Below are 22214 nucleotides of genomic sequence, written 5' to 3'. Positions count from 1 at the left end.
ATTCATCTGTCTTCGATTCCACGATGCATCTCGATACAGCTCAAAATATTGCAACTCCAAGTATCAAATCCTCAATTTTCTATATTATTACAGCACATGGCTACTTTTTCATCAATTAATACAAGCAGTCAGATAAATATCAATTCCTTTTTTACTTAGAAAGTTCTTTAAAATCTGAATGTCAACAGAAATTTAAACAAAGGATTCAACGATTCATCTGTCAACGATTGGATTCACAGGTCTGCATCACGATGCATCGATTAAACGATTAATTTTGACACCCCTAATGTATGTGTGTTGTCGGCTTTAGTGAATTTGGAGCCAAGACGGTAACTGTGAAGCCCATAGTGAAAGTTTTGCCGAAGCTGTTTGAGTCCAGAGACAAGCCGGTGAGAGATGAAGCGAAGCTACTGGCTGTGGAGGTCTACAGGTGGATCAGAGATGCCTTGAAGCCATCGCTCCAGACCATCAACGCTGTGCAGGTCAGATTAAGCTACATTTCGATGCCGTTTGTGAGGGTTAGAATTCAATTGGGAAATAGTCTAATCATTAGACTGTTGATGCATTAGATTAGACTAATGCATCAAATAAGTAATGCATATTTGCTATAAAATAAATAAATACAAACACTTCAAAGCAATAAATGAACAACATGTACATAACATACACATAGGGCTGCACAATTGTATCAAATTGAAATCGCAATATGGCCAAGTGCAGTATCCAAATTGCAGGAGCATGCAATTATTTGATAAATGTAAAATGTCACAACATAGCTGTGTGTGTGTGACTGTGTGTACGCACGTAATACAAATTCCCACTAAAATCGTATCGCAATATGTCCGTAGTACAATCGCAATATGATTTTTTTTTTTGCATATCGTGCAGCCCTAACATACACAAGTATTCAGGGATGCAAACTAGTCACCTGTAGTCACATTTCTGATTCCAGAATAGGGCAATCGAATTAATGACTTTGGATTAGTGGTTTTGTCTCTGCCCTGACATCTGTCACCTTTTTCATTCTCTGAGTTTGATCGATGAACACAAGTATACCCTTGAGAAAGGGATACATTGGTTGCCACACATTTCAGAGAAGGTCCTCATAGAAAAATATGCCCTACCAAAAATGTGTGCAGACATACACTGCCTACACCTGACCGAGGCTCTCTCTCTGGCTGTCGTCAGTTACTGTACATCCTGACAATGTGTCCATGGCATGCGAGTTGGGTGTCACGTCTGCCCTGCACAGTGTTATAATCCTGTGCCTGCACCAAGTGTGCTCTGATGTCTGTGTTTGTCTCCAGTTGAAGGAACTAGAAGAAGAGTGGGCTAAGGTGGCACCAGGAGCCCCCAGACAGAGCCGCTTCCTTCGCTCCCAGCAGGACCTGCGGACCAAGTATGAGCAGCAGCAGGCGGACACAGGGGGCGAGCCGGCTGATGGTAGACACCCCACTCCCTTTCTTTCCCAGCTTACACACATTTGACTTGGTTTGGCCGCCCACTGGCGCCCAGGTATTATAACGGCTGCCAAAGTGTTTTAGCCTTTTTTTTTCTCTGTTTGAGAGAACGACACCATTCTCAATCGATGACTAGTGGACAATCTCCCCTTGCTCTGTACGCTCCAACAATCAGATGTTGATATTACACTTTAGGATAGTGAGTAGAGTACTACTTCACCATGACATTAATAAAAATGTTAAAGAAAAAGGTGATATGCAGATTTGCGGCTTCTACAGGAACATAATAGCATCGTTTCAACAGCTAGCTAGCTCATGGTAAGTCTACCTTGTGTGCTTGGGTGCTTACGACATTATGGCTAATAGTCAAAATCTCGAATCAGAATATGAATGTGATTTTTACTTGCGGAACTGAAGTGTCACGTGACTGTTGAGCTCTGTCTTGATCTGACCACATGTGCTCTCGTAGAAGAACCTGAGGAGTCGGCCCAACAGGTGGACTCCTATGAACTCCTGGAGCCAGTGGAGATCCTCTCCAAACTGCCTAAAGACTTCTTTGAGAAAATTGTAAGTATCTTGCAGGGGTCAAATTAAGTTGTTTTTTTGTTTTTCTTTCCCAAGTGCCTGTGCGAGTATTGGATGAATGAACCTCTTTCTTTCCAGGAAGCGAAGAAATGGCAGGAGAGAAAAGAAGCGCTGGATGCACTTGAAACACTTGCTAAAAATCCGAAGCTAGAAGCAGGAGAGTATGGGGATTTAGTGCGAGCACTGAAGAAGGTACTGAAAACTTTGAGGGTCTTGCAGATGTCAAATCCACTACATTACCAGCTGTATGCCAGATAGGAGTCTCATTTATTTTATTTTATTTTATTTTTTTTGTAGGTGATTGGCAAAGACACCAATGTCATGTTGGTGTCTCTCGCAGCTAAATGCCTAGCTGGGTTAGCATCGGGTCTAAGGAAGAAGTTTGGGACGTATGCTGGCCATGTAAGTTCCCTCATGAGTCTTTAAGCACTGAATCATAAGTAGGGATAGACATCACACTGCGATTTCTAATGTGTTATGGGCTTCACAATTCAATACAACCACATGCAATGTAATGAATAAAAGTTCAATGGCAACAAAGTCTGATTGTGCAGACTATTTCTGAGATGCATCTTTCTATCATTGGCTTGATAAGAGTGAACAATTTAGAAAATATCTTTACAAAGTGCCAATAATATAATCTGTTCAATAGAGCTTGAGAAACTGATGGGCAAAGCAGCCTCATTACGTTAATTCATAAAACGATTTATTTCTGTCCCACGATGCGTATTATCACATTTTTGTATTGCAAGTCTGATGTATTACATTTTGATATGATGATGTATATCGAAATTCTCCTAAGACTTGGCCTAAGACTTGGTGACTGATGTGCAGTTAACATTTGCGTTTTCCTTCAAGGTGGTGCCGAGCATTTTGGAGAAATTTAAGGAGAAGAAGCCACAGGTGGTACAGGCTCTGCAGGAAGCCATTGATGCGGTGTTCCTGACTGTGAGTCGGATGTGGAAGCAGTTAATTGGTTGTTTAATTGGATGTGGAAGCAGCTAATTGGTTAATTGGAGCCCAATCCTCTTGATTGTTGGATCACTCTCTGTCCCACCTTAAATTGTTATTTTGTATTTACTGCCACCGAGGAAGCAAGTCTGTTCTGGTGCTTAAATTAATGGATTTGTCTGCATTTAGAGATTCTTCTTTCAAAACTTCTGCTCCAGAGAATTTATCCCAGGTCTCTGGATCAATGTTTAATTAGCCTATGAATCAAAGGTAATTAAGAGCCTTTTTATAAGGGCAAAAACTGTTCCATTTGATCACATCACAGACACTCAAGCACCATCTTGGCCCATATCCCTCTTGATCAGCCAGTTGTCAGTTGGTCCATTTCTCAGGGGTTTTGTTTGTTGTGTTACATCAGGGACTGTCTCTTTCCCCTCCCCCAGACTACTCTCCAAAACCTGAGTGAGGATGTGCTGGCTGTGATGGACAACAAAAACCCTTCCATAAGGCAGCAGGCCTCGCTCTTCCTGACCAGGAGTGTCCGTGTGTCTGTGCCCTCAGCCCTGCCCAAGGCCCTGGTCAAGCCCCTCTGCACCGCCTTGCTCAAGGTTCGCCAATGCCTCATCAGCTCTACTGCTGCTCCTAATGACAACTGATTTCTAAAACGCCAGTTCCATTAGCTTGGTTATAATGTATCAAATTATATTGTTTCAGAGATCACCGGAAATACATATTGTCTTAATTAGGCCTGTGCTGATTTGAAAATGTCATCCTTGGATCATCTTGGCCAATATATGTCCATATACAAAATTACCCCACTAATTAATAGCAATAAGAAGACATTAATAGCACAATAATATGCTTTATAAACTTCTATCCATCACTATATATTTTTCCTTTTTAAACATGTTTTAATGTAGGACATGTTAAATATTGGCTGTTATTCAGCCTCCCAACACCGGTTATCATGGTTGTCACAGTAATACAAATTCAGGGTGGTGTCATTATTGATCACATATTAGCACTTATTCCGAAAGTGGGGTACGGGAACACCCAGGGGCACAAGCAGTTGCGTCGGCGGTACGCTGAGGAAAAAAAATCTGTAGTACCCTCTGGAGGTAGAGAGGATGCACACTGCAGGAGGTTCAATGTTTGAGGCGGTTCAGGACTTTAAAAAGTTTGGGAACCACTGTGACATATACCGGTTATTGTCCCATCCCTACACCTTATGCTGTTGTTGGTCTCTCTGGGTTATTGTCCCATCCCTACACCTAATGCATCGTGGTCCCTCTGTCTCCCTACCCATAATGCATTTGTTTGTCCCGGTCTCTCTGGTAGCAAGTGAATGATTCTGCTCCTGAGGTGCGTGAAGCTGCATTCGAGGCTCTAGCCAGCATCTTGAAGGTCGCTGGAGAGAGGGCCGTTAACCCCTTCTTGGCTGACCTCGATAAGGCCAAGCTGGATAAGGTGAGCTGCACTTTTCACATACAAGCCGTTCAAATTTGTGCCAACATGAAAGCTGGAAAAGGAAATGTGATGTTTTTTTAGGATGTCATTATTAAAGGTTGTTCAAGTTTGTCGACTTCCAGGCCTCATTCTCAATCAAATATTCACCCGTTCTGCATCACTTGAATTCAGCCAATCAACTCAACTTAATGGGAAATCACTTTTTTTATGACTGAACTGAACACAAAATGTCAAAGAACTTTTTATTAGAATTTTATTTGGATGCTAAAATAAAATCTTCTGTGCCAGTAGAGAAGAAGTCCTTGCTGAAGCCATTGTCAAGTGGAAAATAAAGATGGAGAATGAACATTGAGAAAAAGTCTTGTTTCAACGAGCCTTCCCCTCACCGTCATCACCAACTTTTTTTTTTTTAAACTTGATGGCAGCAATCTCCATGCAAGTGTTAGCCCAGTCGCACTCGGTTAATTTGCACCATTGATTGCTTAATTAATTGTTTTAATTCTTTCTTCGTCAGATAAAAGAATGTGCTGAAAAGCTGGAGCTGGCTGGGGGGAAGAAGGGGGCAACGGAAAAACCGAAGACACAGCCAGCACCCGAGGCTCCTGCCAAGCCTTCAGGGCCTCCCAAAAAGGCCCCTGTGGCTAAGGTGAGGCCTGATGTTCAGAAATGCAATGACATTAGTTTTCCTCAGGCCAGCTTTTGTGGTATCCATTGGTTCAGTTCCACCCATTAAATATGAGGATATACTTTCAGTTCCACCCATTAAATATGAGGATATACTTTTTCGTTTTTCGCAGCTTGTCGGCGTTAAGAAAGCCAAGCCCTCAACAGCTGGAGGGAAAAGTAAGAAGCCAGCAGAGACCCAGGAAGTGATTGAACAAGAGTTATCTGTGAGTGAACCATAGCCTACTTAGAACAGTGATTCCTGGTTTTGGACCTGCATCAGCAGTACTGATGCCTGGAGACTTGTCTGTTCTCAGATGGAGGTGTGTGAAGAGAAGGCTGCTGCAGTCCTCCCAGCCCTCTGTGTTCAGCAGCTGGACAGTGGCAACTGGAAGGAGAGGCTGGCTAGCATGGAGGAGTTACTCAAGGTCAGCACCCATCTTCTATATTCGGTGGGGCGCTTTTAGAAACTTCATTAAGAAGTATTCGATCAATAGATTTGAACCTTTGACCAGGGGGGCGGGGGCACTTCAGAGTTTCCTTTTTATTGAAAATAAAATGGATACAAAATGTGCAATAAGCACATCAAATAAATTAGACATAGCCGATAAAAACAAATGTATCTAATATGTACAGTAAACCTTGGGGGCTGCATGGTCAAACTCGCAGTTTCAGTGCTGGTAAGTAATGTTAGATGAGAGCTTTGAGGCACAAAACTATCAATAAAGTTAAATGTCCTTGCCTGAGAGAATAAGTAATAGGGATGCACCGATATAAAAATTTTGGCCGATGCCGATAACCGATATTAACATTGCTGTTATGGCCGATAACCGATATTTACCGATGTCGATATGATCTGTATAAAACCACATTTTTATGATCATCACATTTTGTACATACTGAAAAACACATGTTAACACTGAATTTGAAAAAGTTATGCATTTCTTTATTTGCAAAGCCTTTGGAAAAGCCCATAAATCATAGATTTACTGCATTATTTCATATCAATGTGAAGAATTTGGCTGATAATGATAACCGATATTAACATTGCAACATCTGACCCATACCGATATGACCGATATGTTAAAAAATCGGCCGATACTGGCCGATACCGATATGATTGCCGATATATCGTGCATCCCTAATAAGTAATAATAGTTAATGTTGATGCACAATGAATAATGTTGGATTAGTATTTAAAAATACATGAAGAAAAACAAAACGAAAGGCATTTGAATAGTGATTTGGATAGCGATTACCAATGGCATCGATTGAAGCTTCGAAGCATTTGGGTCAGCCCTAATATTCAGATTGTGATAATAAGCATTTGATGTGTCAAAAAATAATTATCATGTATTTAAATAAATTAAATGAGACCTATACATTGACAGCTCACATGGATTGACTGTAGTGAAGACATTTTGCAACCGGGTCCACAAAGTATGAACTGCATTCAGTTGAACCTTTTTGAAAATATAATTTGCTAATTAACTTAATTGGAATTTGCCCATCCAGACTTGTCTGAATTTGACAGACATCGAACATCCCATAGAGACACTGCATGAAATAGGCCACGCCCATCACGGGGGAAAAGCTCCGTTCATTTCCACACACCAGCGTCATTTTCCTTGAATTAAACATAGCTAAAAGCTGTTGTGTGGTGGGCTGCGCAGACAACAAATGTAAAAAATCGGCAGTTAAAGTTTTTTTCGAGGAAAACAAGGAAGCCATTGAGAATTGGCGAGAAGAAAAATGTGGATCTCGCTGTCAAGGAAGTAAGTTGGAGTCTTAATCTTCCGTAAATACAATCTTTTTGTGCAACACGCAACCATGCACGTGACATAGGAGAATGCCAGGATTGGAGGGGGGGTTTCTGTTTCCCCCCGTTTTGGGCGTGGTTTCTGAATGATGACGTGTTACGCAGTGTCTCTATGTGAGCGCTGCCTCAGATTTGACAGTGTTTGCTGTAATCTTTCTGCTCAAATTGATCTTAAATATCTGAGAGACAACGTGGAAAACATCAACATTGACCCTTGACCCTTTGATTGTGTTGTCTAGGCTGTGGAGCAGATGGACAGCAGTGCAATGCCCTGTCAGGCTCTGGTCCGCATGCTGGGCAAGAAACCAGGCTGGAAAGAGACCAACTTTCAGGTACCGTCGCCATTCTGTATGCATTATATACATTGCACAAATCTGATTAAATTATTCCAATTTGACATTTTCCGATTTGATAAAATGCAGACTGGCCAGATTGCCAAAACCGGGTCTAATACAGTAAATGTTGACAGTCAGGCAGTTTGTCCAGAGTATTAAAATGGAAATTAAGGTTTATTTTCAATTAAATGTAACTTTAATGCCACTATAAAATTAGATAGTGGTACTAGTGGCAAGATTATTTTGGTGATATTTAGTTGAGGTGGAGTTGGAAACACTCTTAATGTTAATCGACCTCACGAGCGCAGGCAGCTGCCTCTATCTCTATATATATATATATATATATATATATACGGTATATATATATTTTTTTTTTTAATTGTATCCACCGTTTGTCTTTGTTCTTGTAGGTAATGCAGTTAAAGATACAAGCGGTGGCACTGGTGGCCCAGAGGGGTAACTTCTCCAAGACGTCTGCCTCTGTGGTCCTGGATGCTCTGGTGGACAAGCTGGGAGATGTTAAGTGTGGAGGGAAGACCAAGGAAGCCCTGACTGCCATCGGGGAGGCTTGCTCTCTGCCCTGGACCGCTGAGCAGGTAACAGGGGGTCCTGTTCACATGGTCGATGTACCACTTCTGTAGTCTATTTCTGAATGATTTGTCTGCTCTCAGGTTGTCCCAATAGCCTTTGCCCAGAAGAATCCAAAGAATCAAGCTGAAGCACTGAGCTGGCTGGCTAATGCCATCAAGGAGTTTGGTTTTGCAGGGTAAGCTGTCACTTGCCTTGGCTTTAGGTCTGAGCAGAATAAGGCGGTCTGTCTGATTGATTTTATGTATGGATATAGCAGAACAGAATCCAAGGGATAGACATGTAAAAGTGTGAACACTTATTTCCAACATGGTCCCTGTCGTTGTCTGATCCGTTATCTGTTCTGTTCAATGGAGATTTAATCAAGCGTCTCCCTTCTGCTTCCAGAATAAATGTGAAGGCTTTTATCAGCCATGTCAAGACGGCTTTGGGAGCCTCCAGTCCCGTGAGTGTTCCAACAAATTCAAGATCTTGTTCTATTCATAGAGCGTTTGTCTGTTGCTATTATGAATGTGTCGGTGAACTTGACGAGCTCTCTGCTGCAGTAATTTGAACTATTTAGAGCAGTGGTTCTCAACTGGTGTAGCCTCAGGACCCATTATTTTCCTTGTCATGAAGTCGCGACCCAAATTTCAGATTTTTTTTTAAACCACTCAAATTTATTGCACAAAAATAGCGCATTAATTTAATACACAATGCCTTCATGCACTGTTATAAACCTCAAATGAACAAAAAAGTGCAACAGAAGTGCAACTAGGGCTAAAAACCAATTGAAATAAGGCAGACTTGAATTACAGGCAAGTCAAACTGGTCATGCTCAGAAAGTCTTATTTGAACTGTATGAATGCTAATCCAGTTTCAATCATCTTGAACTAAAATTAAATATGAAATGAAAAGGCAGACTTCTCTTGAATTACGGTACAGGCAGAGCATATGCTTCAGCTTGTTAAACAAGTAAAACTGGTCAGGCTAAGTTTCAATAATCTGAATTTAACTCAAATGAAATATGATTTATTTTTTTGGGCCAATGTCTGCGACCCACCAGTTGAGAAACGCTGATTTAGAGGTTTGGGATGACTCCAATTTAGTGACAAACAACCTCACCCCCTCATAGCAGAAATGTGTCATTTAATTTCTGTGGTGTGTTTGTCCAGGCTGTGCGGACAGCAGCCGTCGGCCTGCTGGGTGTCATGTACCTCTACGTGGGTGCTCCACTGAGGATGTTCTTCGAGGAGGAGAAGGCGGCCTTGCTCTCCCAGATTGACACAGAGTTTCAGAAGGTAGCAGTTCAATCCACATGCCTGTGTGTACGGCCATAGAGGAAAACTTAATATCTTAATGGTGACCTCATTCTGCTCACTAAGTGTAAATATACATTACAAATATTCCATTGGTTTTAGGGCTGCCACTAACTATTATTTTCATAATCGATTAATCTGTCGATTATTTTCTCGATAAAATGTCGGTCTATAAAATGTCAGAAAATGGTAGCAAATGACGATCAGTGTTTCCCAAAGTCCAAGATGACGACCTCAAATGTCTTGTTTTGTCCACAACTCAAAGATAATATCAGTTTACTGTCATACAGGAGTAAAGTAACCAGAAAATATTCACATTTAAGAAGCTGAAATCGGAGAATTTAGACCTTTTCTCTTAAAATTGTACTCGAAATGATTAATCGATTATCAAAATAGTTAATTTTCTGTCCATCGACTAATTGATTAATCGTGGCAGCTCTAATCGGTTTAGACTTTTGAATGATCCCTCACTGCATTATGGCCCGCCTCGTCGTCCTGTTTCAGTAGGAATTGCGTCAAGTAAAGATGTCTATTTCATGGGGTCTTGAAGCATTGTTAACTAGATCTATATCACTACTTTAGCCATAAGTGCTAATTGCTAACAATGTCCATGCTCTGAGGATATTGTGCATGTGCTAACCTCAGTTGCAGGGCCAGACTGCCCCTGCTCCCACCCGGGGCTCCAGTAAGAGGTCAGAGGATGAGGAGGGAGAGGAGACGGAACAGCAGGAGGAGGAGGGAGGTGCAGCGGGTGTTGTGGATCTGCTGCCCCGTAGTGACATCAGGTGAAACTTCTGGGAGGGGGAGCGAGTGATGTCACTCACTGATATCATAATTGCTCGAGTGACATCAGTGATGACATCAATTCTGACTTCAATCTCAGAATTCTAACTTTATTCTCTTCTGGGATTGAAGTCAGTATTCTGACTGTAATCTCAGAATTATGACTTAATCTCATCCCCCCAGATGGCCACCATTTCCAGCCTGAAATCACAATTTTGGGGCAACTTTGGGTAGAATTGTCCAATACGAATGATCTTGCAATCAAACTATACATTTATGACCACAGAGAAGCCAGATTTATTCCTTGTAAATTTGAAACTGGCTGCCATTTTAGCTATTTTTACTATAGAATTTCACTGTCCAGGGCGATTTTGATGATTCTGATGTCAATTGACAATTTGACAGGTTTTTATGCCGGTGATAGCCAGGCTGGAGGCATTATGGTTTCGGGTTGTCCGTATGCATGTCCGATGTTCATTAACACGATATCTGAGGAATGCCTTGACGACAAATTTGCCTCAAATGTCGACTTGGGCTCAAGAATGAACGGTTTAGATTTTGGTGGTCAAACTTCAAGGTCACTGTGACCTCACAAACGCCATTTCCAAGCTCGTTAACGTGATATCTCAGGAATGCTTTGACGGAATTGTGTCACATTTTGCATGGCAAACCTGGGATGTTTATAATAAGGCTTCCGATGTTTTCAGCAAACTCAGCCAGTATCTACCAACAATAGATGATGTCATGATGTATGACAGGTCCAGTACAGCTGATGGTGTTAATGATGCAAGGCTGGACATTGTTTGCTCGGAAGCGGTGGCCATACGAAGCCATCCCTCCTACTCAAGCTGCTCTCCAGCATGTAAAGCATGCTGCCTACCATGCTGGATGCATATGGGATCAATCATTACTTTGCCAACCAGAAGCACAAAGACGTACCGACTGGGGATGGATCAAGAAAGATATGTGGCAGATCTTGTGGACTGATCTCCCCCCTATTGCAGAGAGTTGCCAACAACTGACCAAGTGTGGAGGATGCAGATTTGAATGCTGTGGAAGGTGCACATGCTAAATTGACACCAGAATCATCAAAATCGCCCTGGACAGTGAAATTCTATGGTTAAAAATAGCTGAAATGGCAGCCATTGTGAAAGTTACATGGAATAAGTCTGGCTTCTGTCGTCATAAATGTATGGTTTGATAGCAATATCATTGATTCGTGTTGGACAATTCTAGACAAAACTGCCCCCCAAAAACATTTTTGTGTAGCTAATTACTTTTATGCAAATAACACCCTAATTTTGTGCCAATTTTGGCGCTTCTTTCCGGAAGTGAATGATTTTTCTCTAATCTGCCCCATTATTGGGAGATCAGTGTCTTGCTGAAGGACACTTCGACCTGCTGCCGGGAAGAGCCATCTGATCTGACCCATCTTTCTTTCTTTGTGCAGTGATAAGATCACAGGGGCGATGGTGGAGAAGATCGGGGATAAAAACTGGAAGGTCCGGAAGGAGGGTTTGGATGAGATGGCTGCAGTCCTCACAGAAGCAAAATTCATCAAGCCCACAGTGGGGGATCTGCCCATAGCACTGAAGGCTCGCCTCGGCGACTCCAACAAGATCCTGGTTCGTAGTGTGCACGGCCTCGCCAACGTTGACCGTGACGATGTGGGAAAACTGCTTAAGCAAAATGATCCTCGTACTTTACTGTGACAGTGTGGTGGTTGTTACTGTGACAGTGTGGTGGTTGTTGTGCGTTTCAGGTCCAGCAGACTCTGTCCATCCTCCAGCAGCTGGCCACAGCTATGGGTCCCAGCCTTAAACAGCATGTCAAGACTCTGGGTATACCAGTCATCACAGTCCTGGGAGACGGCAAGGTTTGACCAATTACAAATCAGCATATATTATGGCATGGTACATAAATCAAGAAAAGAAGAATAGACCAATTCATTACAATTTGGGGAAACAGTATTTAGAGGTGATTATGGATTTTGGTCCTGTACATTAGTGCAGTCTACTGCCCTGTTAGGAAAATATATATAGTATGAATACCGCTCGCATAAGATGACATTTATATATTCAAAACCTCAAACCTTCAAAAAGAAGATGCCATTCACTTAAAGCTATATTCCACTTAGTCTTAACATGGTAACAATTGGTACTTGACTGCCATAAATACTGGAATATAAACTATGCGCCAAGATCAGATACAGCTGGACTACGGTAGTTTAGGGTTTTGAATGAGGCAACGAAAATAACCTGAAAACTGACAGAACAGTGAACAGATCAACAACAGATACCGCTTTTTAAGACAATAAAGCAGTAATTGGTCCGTCCTCATTTTGCTTTTCTATTCTTGCTTTACGCTAAAATGATTATTTAGAAATAAAAGTATATCTGGTCTCCCGACCAGGTTATCCAGGTTATGTCTGTTATGTTCTCTTCTATCAAAATGCCATTTGGTGAAACCGTTCTAGAATGCTGCACTAGTGCTGCACGATTTGGGGAAAAGGTGCGATTAGCGATTAGGGTGGACAATATTGCGATTGCGATTGTGATTGCGATATAATAAACAAGAGGTTTTTTTTTTTGGTTTTTTTTACCTTTATTTATACAGGGGGAGTCTCACTGAGAGCAATGCTCTCTTTTTCAGGAGTGCCCTGTTCACATTCACACACACATTCATACCTGGAAGCTGACCAGTACAACCACAGTCTGATCTGCTGGCCACTGATCAGCTCCACTGGAGCAGTTGGGGTTAAGGCCTTGCTCAAGGGCACCTCAGTGGTGGTAATGAGGGAGGGGCAAGCGCTGCCTTTTCACTTTCCCCACCCAGATTTATCCTGCCGGTCCCGGGGATTGAAGCTCGCTTCTCTAACCGTTGGGCCACCACTGCCACTAGGTATCTAGGGATGTGCCGGCATGAGTTTTTGACGGTATGATAACCTTGGACAAAAATACCACGGTTTCACATATCACAGACTAAAATACATGAAATATGTTACAATTTAAAATATATTAAAACTAAAAAAATAAAACAATTTGAAATTAAATTATCTTTACAAAAAAATAAAACATTTTGAGACATTTGCCTGTCCCAAACATGTAAAAAAGAAACACCAGTCAAATAGAAACTGCACTGTGTTACAGCACATAGAAGATGGCTCAGCAAAGTTGCAAAGTCAGTTACATGTCTGTCCAGCAATACTAATGAATGATACACCCCGTTTATTTATTTTGTAGCGACAGATGGCCTTAAACGCCACACTCACGTGACGCTTCTTGAGAGAGAGAGGTGAGAACGTGCATCTGCAGACTTTTAACGAGGGACCATGAAGGCGTCATGTGACAGGCTAGTTAGCTAGCCTGGAGGTGATGCTGCCAGTGCTGGCAGCTGCGACAGTGTTTTGCTATCAACCTTGTTAATCTCGTTATATTCTTCATCACAGCGGGTCATCCCCACTGTGTACTTAATCGCGCACTAGTTCTGCATAAGCACCTGCAGCTCTCTCCTTATTTTACTGACGTTCTCACTAATCACACGGCTGTTTACATGCGTTTCTGAACGAACGGCTAGCTAGTTATTAGCATAGCTTGCTCTTAGCGATCATGGATGTTCTATCTCGCCCTCTCTGTAGATAATATGTACCTTGCTGCACATAACATTACTTATTTGCGGGAGTGCATGGGAGAAGTCTCCCGCTAGTATTGATGCCCAGTGTGATGGCTGAGAAACGTGTGTTTGCTGCGTCGCGTGTAACGTTAGTTTAAAGGAGGCTCTCACACACACTCAAAAAGACGTGAAAAAAATAAAATAATCGCACACTTTTGCGGTTATGCAATCGCACGTGCTGACATTGCGATTGCGATTCGATTAATTGTGCAGCACTATGCTGCACCATCGCAGCAGCAGGATCTGTTGTTGAATCTGTTCAATGTGCTGAAAATCACTGAAGTTTATTTCTGTGGCTCATTCAAATGAATGGGAAGTACAAATGTGAATGCAATTGGGAATACAATGATGGTGGTCAGTGGGAAATGTGACAACCCATGCTATTCCCTATAGCTTTGTATTCTGACAGATGTGTCCCACGTTGTGCTTCCTCATCAGAACACGGTCCGTGCCGCGGCGCTGGCCACCCTGTCGGCCTGGGTGGAGCAGACCGGCATGAAGGAGTGGCTGGAGGGGGAGGAGCTATCTGAGGAGCTGAGGAGGGAGAACCCCTTCCTCAGACAGGAGGTGGGACTGCTAACTGCTGTGTGGTCCGTCTGGTGGGGGCGGGGGGTGGGGGGTATTTCACAAAGCAGGAGTAGTGAGGTAGCCAGCTGACTTTAAGAAATGTTATAAAATGTCTTCTGCCATTCTGTTTATTTCTGCCCTGTAGCTGCTTGGCTGGCTGGCGGAGCGGCTGGCCGGCCTGCGCTCGGTGACCTCTGACCTGCTGCTGTGCGTGGCTCCGCTGTACGCCTGCCTGGAAGACCGCAATGCAGATGTGAGGAAGAAGGCCCAAGATGCTCTGCCTCTCTTTATGACGCACCTGGGCTTTGATAAGATGAACAAGGCCGCGGGGAAACTCAAGGTAGGCACCATGGACCAGCTGAAGCGCTAAGCCTGTTTAATGCTTGTGTACACTTGGTATTCAGTTAATAGAGAGCCAAAGTGGAATGTCACTTCTTGCTTCAGCACTGTACCAGAGATTTTCATCCATTTATTTTCCCATAGACATTTCGTAAAATGCTTATAAAAAAAGAGTTTTACTTGTTCAAACCAAACGGTACAGATATATTTAGAAACGGGACAGATCGCATAACATTTCACTAGGACCAAAACGTAAAACAAATTTGGTTTAATGTTCTATGGTCTCTCCCCATTCTAAATATGTTTGAACCATTTGGTTTGACCAAGTAAACATCTTTTTATAAGCATTTTACTAAATGTCTTTGGGAAAATAAATTGCGGAAGAAAATCTCTGGTACAGTGCTGAAGCAGGAAGTGACGTTCACTTTTCCTCTCTATTGTAATTTTATCGAGTGAAAAAAACGCTTGCGGTTTACAGCAAATTCTAAAATCTGCCTGCTTTTTTCCATTTCATGTCACTATGAAATGAATACTTTTCGATTTTCTTTTTTTAAGAATCACTGGACTTCCAGTGACTTGAGAGGCATTTGTTCTTTTTTCCCATTTTGTAGTCTAAATTATTAAAAGTAAATCCTATAGATTAATTGGCTTCCGTTAACCCTATAGATTAAACAATCAGTTCAGTTATGTTTATAACCCCTTATCACAAGTATGTCTCAAAAGGGCTTTACAGTATACAGCATCATCACAGTCATATACTACAATGGAGACTGATGATGCTACTACATCATATATTGTCTACACACAACATAGTTGCATACATCATATACAGTTACATTACGATGCTACACAAAGCATGTCTTTGGACTGTGGGACGAAACCAGAGCACCCAGAGGTAACTCACGCAAACACGGGGAGGACATGCAAACTCCACACAGAAAGCGGGCAGCCGTCGAGATTCAAACCCACAACCTTTTTACTGCAAGGCTAACCACTGAGCCACCATGCTGCCCAAATAATGACAATAATTATTAGTTGCAGCCCATTTAGCAGCACATCTTTAAGACGACTCAGAAGTTCCATCAAAGCCTGCACAACTGAGCATGTTTATTACAGAAACTGTTGTTTAGCATTTATTCTTTCTGTCTTTTATGAATCAAGTGTTTTTCATTGTGCAGCCTGCATCTAAAGACCAGGTGGTTGCTCTGCTGGACAAGGCCAGGTCCATCATGCCGGCCAAGCCTGCTGGTCCTGCCAAAGCTGCCCCCGCCAAAGCTGCCACCTCTGCTCCTCCTGCCAAACCTTCTGCAGGTGTGTCAAATAATGAAAGCCTGCCAACAAGGAACGTGTCCCTCTTGGCAGTCTACCATGGATGGGAACACCAATTGACTAGTCTCTGTACAACAGCAGTGAGCTTTATAATCAAATGTTTTATTCCTCTACCTCCTACTGCAGCTCCAAATGAAGCAGCCCATTTGGATTGTGAAGCCACTGAGGACAAATGCGATGCCAAAAGTGCCAAGGCAGCGACTGCACCGAAGGGGAAAGTGAGTGCAGAAACGGGTGGTTTGGTTTTATAAGGCTGTAACAGTTGTTCTTGCATCTAATGGTCTTGTCAACTTCCACACTAATGAAGCTACCGTAGTTTGAAAGGCTGCTGCTCATCTATGAGCTGTGAGGTTGTTTTGGCCAGCGGAGATCTCTGCAGCAGAACCAAAAAGTACCAACAGCAGCTTGTACTCCAGTATGGAGAAAGGCTGCTGCCAGCAACGCTACAGGCGCCTATGGGAGGGGCTTTGTGGCAACACACCTTTCTTTCTTTTTCTCACCTTCGTTTCTTCAATCTTTCTCTTAGACACCTGGGTGAGCTGGGTGGGTCATGCGGGCTTCTTTTCCTCACCCTGATTTTCACCTTCTCGTTTCTGAAAGGCAACAACAGAGGTTTGTTGTCGACAGGTTGTATGCTATTAAAAGGCTAACCATTTGGACCACATTTTGCTCTTTCTCATATTGCGGTAGTTTCAAACAATAGGATTTCACTAATATACCGTTACTTTGTCAAGTAACACAAGTTAGAAATGGAATACATTTTTGGGAAGGGGATCTAAGCACATATTTAAGTAAAGATGCAATCATTTCAAAATCAAAAGTGTGTGTTTATGCAGATAACCACTATAGATGACAATAACAAAGGAAAAGAATAACATTTAGAATTTGACGGTTTACACGGACTTCGAGACTGTTGAAATTATTTTTCAGGGTGGTTCGGGGGCGGCGATGTCATTCTGCTGCAGGTGTTATTTTGGTGGAAGTAATGCAAAAGTAGTGTAATAAGTAACTAGCTACCGTAAATTCCGGACTATAAGACGCACCGGTGTATAAGCCGCGGGACCAAAATTGACTATTTTTTTCTTCTATAAGCCGCACCGGACTATAAGCCGCGGGTGTTTTGATGTTTAATTACCATATGAAAGGGTTCGTGCACAGAGAGGAATGTCGGGAAAGAGATCGCTGTTTGGGGAAGCTCCCATTTATTAACATTTCAACAAAACAAAACAAAAGTCAGGTCACTAATCCCCAGACAAAATCACACAACAATAGGCTACCGTATATGTGCAGCAAACCTGTAACCAGAGAAGTCAAGTCACTAATCCTCGTCTTCCTCTTCTTCCTGCGTACTGAAACCACCAAAGTCCTCATCTTCAGTGTCGGAAACGAACAGGTTCAGGGTGGCTTCGTCAACCACTCTCCTCTCTCCTTCAGGTGCCATGGCACGAGTCCGATACCTCACGAGTCCGACACCTCACGAGTCCGAAAAAAGAGGCTAACTTCCCCCAGACCCTAACCCAAAACCTAACCTCTCCCACCCCCACGCCTAAACCTAACATCCCCCAGACCCTAACCCAAAACCTAACCTCTCCCACCCCCACGCCTAAACCTAACCTCCCCCAGACCCTAACCCAAAACCATGAGGTGTCGGACTCGTGAGGTATCGGACTCGTGAGGTATCGGACTAGGGGGCAGTCCCCGTGGCGTCATCCTCTTCATCCCGCAGCAGTCCAGCGTTTTGGAACCCGTTGGTAATTGTGGATGTTTTCACACTCCTATAATATTCCGTGATCTTCCTTTGTGTGAATTCGCCGAAGTTTGTGATTTTCTCCTGATAGTCGGGAGGGAGTTGTTCAGTAGTTCTCCCCCGGACGGACAGTCCCTTTTGCCCAGGTTACGCGCGGCTGCTCTGTTTGATCGGCGGCTGCTCTCTTTTAATGCGAGATTGACTGCTTTCAACTTGAAAGCTGCCTCGTGTGAATTTCTGCGTACCTTCCCCATGGTAAGTGAGAGTGTTGCTTCTACTGCTCGTCTTGTTGTGAATATTCCTTGATCTTCCTTTGTGTGAATTCGCCGAAGTTTGTGATTTTCTCCTGGTAGTCGGGGGAGGGAGTTGTTGCCCGAGTGGCCGTTTGCTTACCGTAATTACCATATGTAAGTGGTCACGCACAGAGGGGATTGTCGGGAAGAGATGGCTGTTTGAGGAAGCTCCCATTTACCGTATTACAACATTTCAACAAAACAACATAACACAACACCACCGTTGTTTATTTTTACAGTGCACACAGTGTCCGCGGTGTGGTGAAAAGAGGGCAAGAGAGGAAATTAAAACAGAAGTGGATTTATAGTTAGAAAGAGTGCTAAAAAAGAGAGATTTTTTTTTTTTTTTTTTTTTTTTTTTCTGAAAAAATCCATAGATAAGACGCACCGTTATATAAGCCGCAGGGGCCAAAAAACGGGAAAAAAGCCGCGGCTTATAGTCCGGAATTTACGGTACTCTACACAGACAGTAATATTGTAAAGTAACTTACTTTCAAATGGAAGTAACTAGTAATGTTTAGTATATTACATTTTGCAAGTAACTTGCCCAACACTGTCCATCTCTAGAGTGCAACAACAAACAAGAAGCCCTCTGGCAAGGGAAAAGAGGAGGACGACAGGTCGGGCCCCCTTTTCACCCTCGTGCCCGGCAGGAAAGAGCTGCGGGCCAAAGAGGAGAAGAGCTTGAAGGTGTGTTACCTGTTCATTTGCAATGCCGTCAATGATTTGATGCGTGTTGTGCTACTGTAAAACTACAAAATCCAAAACCAGACAGGGTTTTTGCTTCTGCGTTTCTCATCGCGCTTGAGATGCCTCAAATTTGGTGTGTAGGGACAGAATAAAGGGTGTGTGTGTGTGTATAACTTGATTGTTTCAGGTGCTGAAGTGGAACTTCCCTTCTCCCCGTGATGAATACATCGAGCAGCTGAAGAGTCAGATGGCTCCCTGTGTTGCCAAGTGGCTGCAGGAGGAGCTCTTCCACCCGGACTTCCAGCGCCACATCAGGGCCATCGGCACCATGAGCGAGGTGAGCTCCCGCACGTTGCAGGGATCTGCTCTGCACTTTGATGCTGTGGGGGGGTGCGGTGCGGGAGTGATGAGTTGCACTGAGCAGTCGGGGCGGCGTGTTGCAGTGGCACCGGCGCCCCGATCCGACCCAACCTTGTGGGGACACACCATGTGCACAGGGGCCATCTGACTCCACCCTCCCCCCTCCTAAAAATGTGTGTGTGTATGTGCAGATGCAGGCAGGATTAAGGGTTTTCCCTGGCTCAGAATGGGCCTTTGGTGACTGTAACCATGATGGGTCTGCGTAAAGACTAAACTTGTGGAGCAATGCGTTTGTAAAGCCCCCCAATTTTCAAACTTAAAGCAGCTACGAGCAAGATTTTCTATTGTTATTAAACAGTCTAAATGTAATATTGATGCCTCACATCTTACCTCTAATATTAGATGAGACCATGCTTGACTTTGAGTTGGTGTGTATTCAGGGCAGCGTTATCTGTCATTGTCAGAATTTATGCATCAATGTTTTTTTTATAGCACCTCCATTTTCAGAAAGGAAGCCATTTCAATGTAGAAATGTGGGACTTAAACTTTGAAATTCTCTAAAATGATACAATACAAATGCTTGATTTTCACTTAATATGCAGTCGGGGTTGTACTGAACTGAAATATCGGTTACTGGTAGGATCTTCTTTTTTTCTAGCACCCCAAAATCAATGCAGAAATCAAAGAATACAGTAATGTCCCTCACAATTTAGTCAAAAAATCCGTCTATCCAGGGAAAAACCTTGAGAATTGTGTAGGACGACATGAGATCTGTCAATGTTATTGTCACTCCTGCTGCTCGCCTGTAGAGGTCGGTAACCACTTTACCATCAAAGCAGAATATTTTTGGCTCTTATAAATAGATGCTGTCCTCCTGTGTCTCTTCACCTCTGTGTGGTCTAGCATCTGGAAGTGGAGAGCGAGGCCATGGTGTCATGCCTGGACCTCATCCTCAAGTGGTTCACGCTGCGCTTCTTCGACACAAACAGCAGTGTGCTGAACAAGGCCCTCGACTTCCTCAAGCTCCTCTTCCTCTCCCTCTGCAAGCAGGAGTACCACCTCAGCGAGCTGGAGGCCAACTCCTTCATTCCTTACCTCATCCTCAAGGTTTGTGTGTCTCTGGTACCTGGGCTACTATTTTACTATAGAGAGATAGGCCATGCCCATCACGGGGGAAAGCGCTCCATTCACTCACACACCAGCGTCATTTTCCTTTAATTAAACATGGCTAAAAGCTGTTGTGTGGTGGGCTGCGCAGATTTTTTTTTGTTTGTTTTTTTGTACTCCCGAGCAAAACAAGGAAGCCATTACGATACGATACAAAATACTTTATTAATCCCCCAGGGGGGAAACTGAGTGCCACCACACTGTACATATAGGACTGATTGAGAACTGGCGAGAAGAAAAATGTGGATCTAGCTGTCAAGGAAGTAAGTTGGAGCGTTCATCTTCCGTATATAAGATCTTTGTGTGCAACACGCGACCATGCATGCGACATATGAGAATGCCAGGATTGGGGGGGGGGGTTGTTTCCCCCCCTTTTGAGCGTGGTTTCTGAATGATGACGTGCTCCACAGTGTCTCTACACTAGTTTATGATTGGTAATGATTGTTTCCCTCCCTTACTTACGCTTTTTGGTCTGAATTACTCACCCATAGTGCTTCCAATACCTCAAGTGTGTGTGAGTCAATACAGCATAGTACAGTAGTATTGCAATATTTTGTGTGGCAATGGATCGCACAAATGCCAAGTATTTCTGCCAATGTATACAAAAACAAAGCAACTAATTTTGCCCACCCTAATTATTGTCACTAGAAACTAGAAATATTGCACGCCCATTGCTAGCGAGGTGCATTTCGCGCTCATTTCTACCGCAATTGTGCGCTGCGCGGCGCACCCCTCCGCCTCGTTATATAGTAGTGAGATTAATATTATCCGAGGAGCCACAAGGGGGTGTGACAGTGATGAGTTGCACTGTTGAGTCGGGTTGCTAGCTGCAGTGGCACAGCCTCCCGTCCCGACTTTCCATGGTGACACTCTAAAGTGCACAGGGGCCATCTGAGTCGCCCCCCCCCCCCCTCCCCCTCCCTACTTGGAGAACACCGTGTCAAGCTGTAAACTGCTGTCTTTCTGGCTGCCATTGTCATTGCTTACCTGCCATGTCTGTTTCATTCTGCTCTCTGCACCTCCTGGCCTGAAGATGGGTGAATCCAAAGATGTGGTGAGGAAGGATGTGCGCGCCATCATGAGCAGCATGTGTAAAGTCTACCCTGCCAGCAAAATGTTCCCCTTGGTCATGGAGGGCACCAAGTCCAAGAACTCCAAACAGAGAGCTGGTGAGAGTGGATCATTTGCTCAACATTCATGCTGATAGATAGATGATAGATGATGGATAGATTGATAGAGCTTTATTGTCATTGTTCAACAAAATTACAAAACCCTCATAATGCACAGCATACTGTATATAGCAACATAAGATAAAACCATTTAAAAGGGACAGATAAACATTGTCAATTAGAGCAGCACAGATCAGTAAGAGGGATATATATAGATATATATAGATAGATAGATAGATAGAGATATATATCTCTATTATGCCAAATGTATTTCCCCTTTGATAAGGTATTGCTATTTTCCTGACGCTTTGCTTTCTCTTGCTCCAGAGTGTCTGGATGAGCTGGGCTGTCTCATAGCGCTGATCGGCATGTCGGTCTGCCAGCCGACGCCGGCCAAAGCGCTGAAGGAGATCGCTGTGCACATTGGAGACCGAGACACAGCAGTTCGCAACGCAGCTCTCAACACCATAGTGGTGGCCTACAACAAGTGTGGAGACCAGGTCTACAAACTCATTGGCAATGTATGCAACCCTCTTAAAGCTTTATGCTACTGGGTGGGAACAAATCAACACTCTTATATTTCAGATTCTTGAAAGTATCCGGCCTTTGGACAGGCAAATGCTTTGCAAAGAAATTCATACATAAGATCAACTCTACTATTTATAAATTATTTGTATTAAAAAAGGAATTTCAAGCATAAGCCTTTAGATCAAAATGGCTTTGAGGTGATGAATCAGGTGTCTAAAATTTTGACCGGTAGTTTAGTTAGTTGATTTTTTTTTACATAGTTTTGGAAGCAATCCTTGCAAGTCGGTGCCTTCATGCCTCTAAAAAAGATTGCCCATTTTCAACTTTCCTGAACTGTGCTTTCTTTTGGAGACCGGAGGAACTGTGTACTCCCACACTAAACAGAGTGTAATACCAGTGTTTTG

The 22214-nt window shown here is 43.2% G+C and overlaps 1 protein-coding gene across 2 annotated transcripts in view; it reads left to right on the top strand.

Annotated features, from left to right (window-relative positions):
• The window catches only part of LOC310785383 (cytoskeleton-associated protein 5-like), a 37442-nt gene that overhangs the window by 3025 nt on the left and 12203 nt on the right, over nucleotides 1-22214 (top strand). For both annotated transcript variants that reach the window (XM_083646435.1, XM_083646434.1), the window contains exons 5-32: nucleotides 311-482; nucleotides 1308-1443; nucleotides 1930-2027; nucleotides 2124-2237; nucleotides 2343-2447; nucleotides 2904-2993; nucleotides 3440-3604; nucleotides 4335-4463; nucleotides 4978-5109; nucleotides 5261-5353; nucleotides 5444-5554; nucleotides 7185-7277; nucleotides 7691-7876; nucleotides 7952-8046; nucleotides 8256-8313; nucleotides 9023-9148; nucleotides 9812-9951; nucleotides 11400-11574; nucleotides 11712-11825; nucleotides 14060-14188; nucleotides 14334-14528; nucleotides 15706-15838; nucleotides 15983-16074; nucleotides 18464-18586; nucleotides 18774-18923; nucleotides 19850-20053; nucleotides 21147-21282; nucleotides 21610-21803. In XM_083646435.1, coding sequence (XP_083502561.1) covers nucleotides 311-482; nucleotides 1308-1443; nucleotides 1930-2027; nucleotides 2124-2237; nucleotides 2343-2447; nucleotides 2904-2993; nucleotides 3440-3604; nucleotides 4335-4463; nucleotides 4978-5109; nucleotides 5261-5353; nucleotides 5444-5554; nucleotides 7185-7277; nucleotides 7691-7876; nucleotides 7952-8046; nucleotides 8256-8313; nucleotides 9023-9148; nucleotides 9812-9951; nucleotides 11400-11574; nucleotides 11712-11825; nucleotides 14060-14188; nucleotides 14334-14528; nucleotides 15706-15838; nucleotides 15983-16074; nucleotides 18464-18586; nucleotides 18774-18923; nucleotides 19850-20053; nucleotides 21147-21282; nucleotides 21610-21803 — 3688 coding nt within the window. The remainder of the gene's footprint in view (nucleotides 1-310; nucleotides 483-1307; nucleotides 1444-1929; nucleotides 2028-2123; nucleotides 2238-2342; nucleotides 2448-2903; nucleotides 2994-3439; nucleotides 3605-4334; nucleotides 4464-4977; nucleotides 5110-5260; nucleotides 5354-5443; nucleotides 5555-7184; nucleotides 7278-7690; nucleotides 7877-7951; nucleotides 8047-8255; nucleotides 8314-9022; nucleotides 9149-9811; nucleotides 9952-11399; nucleotides 11575-11711; nucleotides 11826-14059; nucleotides 14189-14333; nucleotides 14529-15705; nucleotides 15839-15982; nucleotides 16075-18463; nucleotides 18587-18773; nucleotides 18924-19849; nucleotides 20054-21146; nucleotides 21283-21609; nucleotides 21804-22214) is intronic.

The sequence above is a fragment of the Poromitra crassiceps genome (genome assembly GCF_964638095.1).
Source record: "Poromitra crassiceps genome assembly, chromosome: 11".
NCBI classification, from domain to species: domain Eukaryota; kingdom Metazoa; phylum Chordata; class Actinopteri; order Beryciformes; family Melamphaidae; genus Poromitra; species Poromitra crassiceps.
The sequence above is the reverse complement of the archived record's forward strand: the minus strand, read 5'-3'. Positions and strand labels throughout refer to the sequence as shown.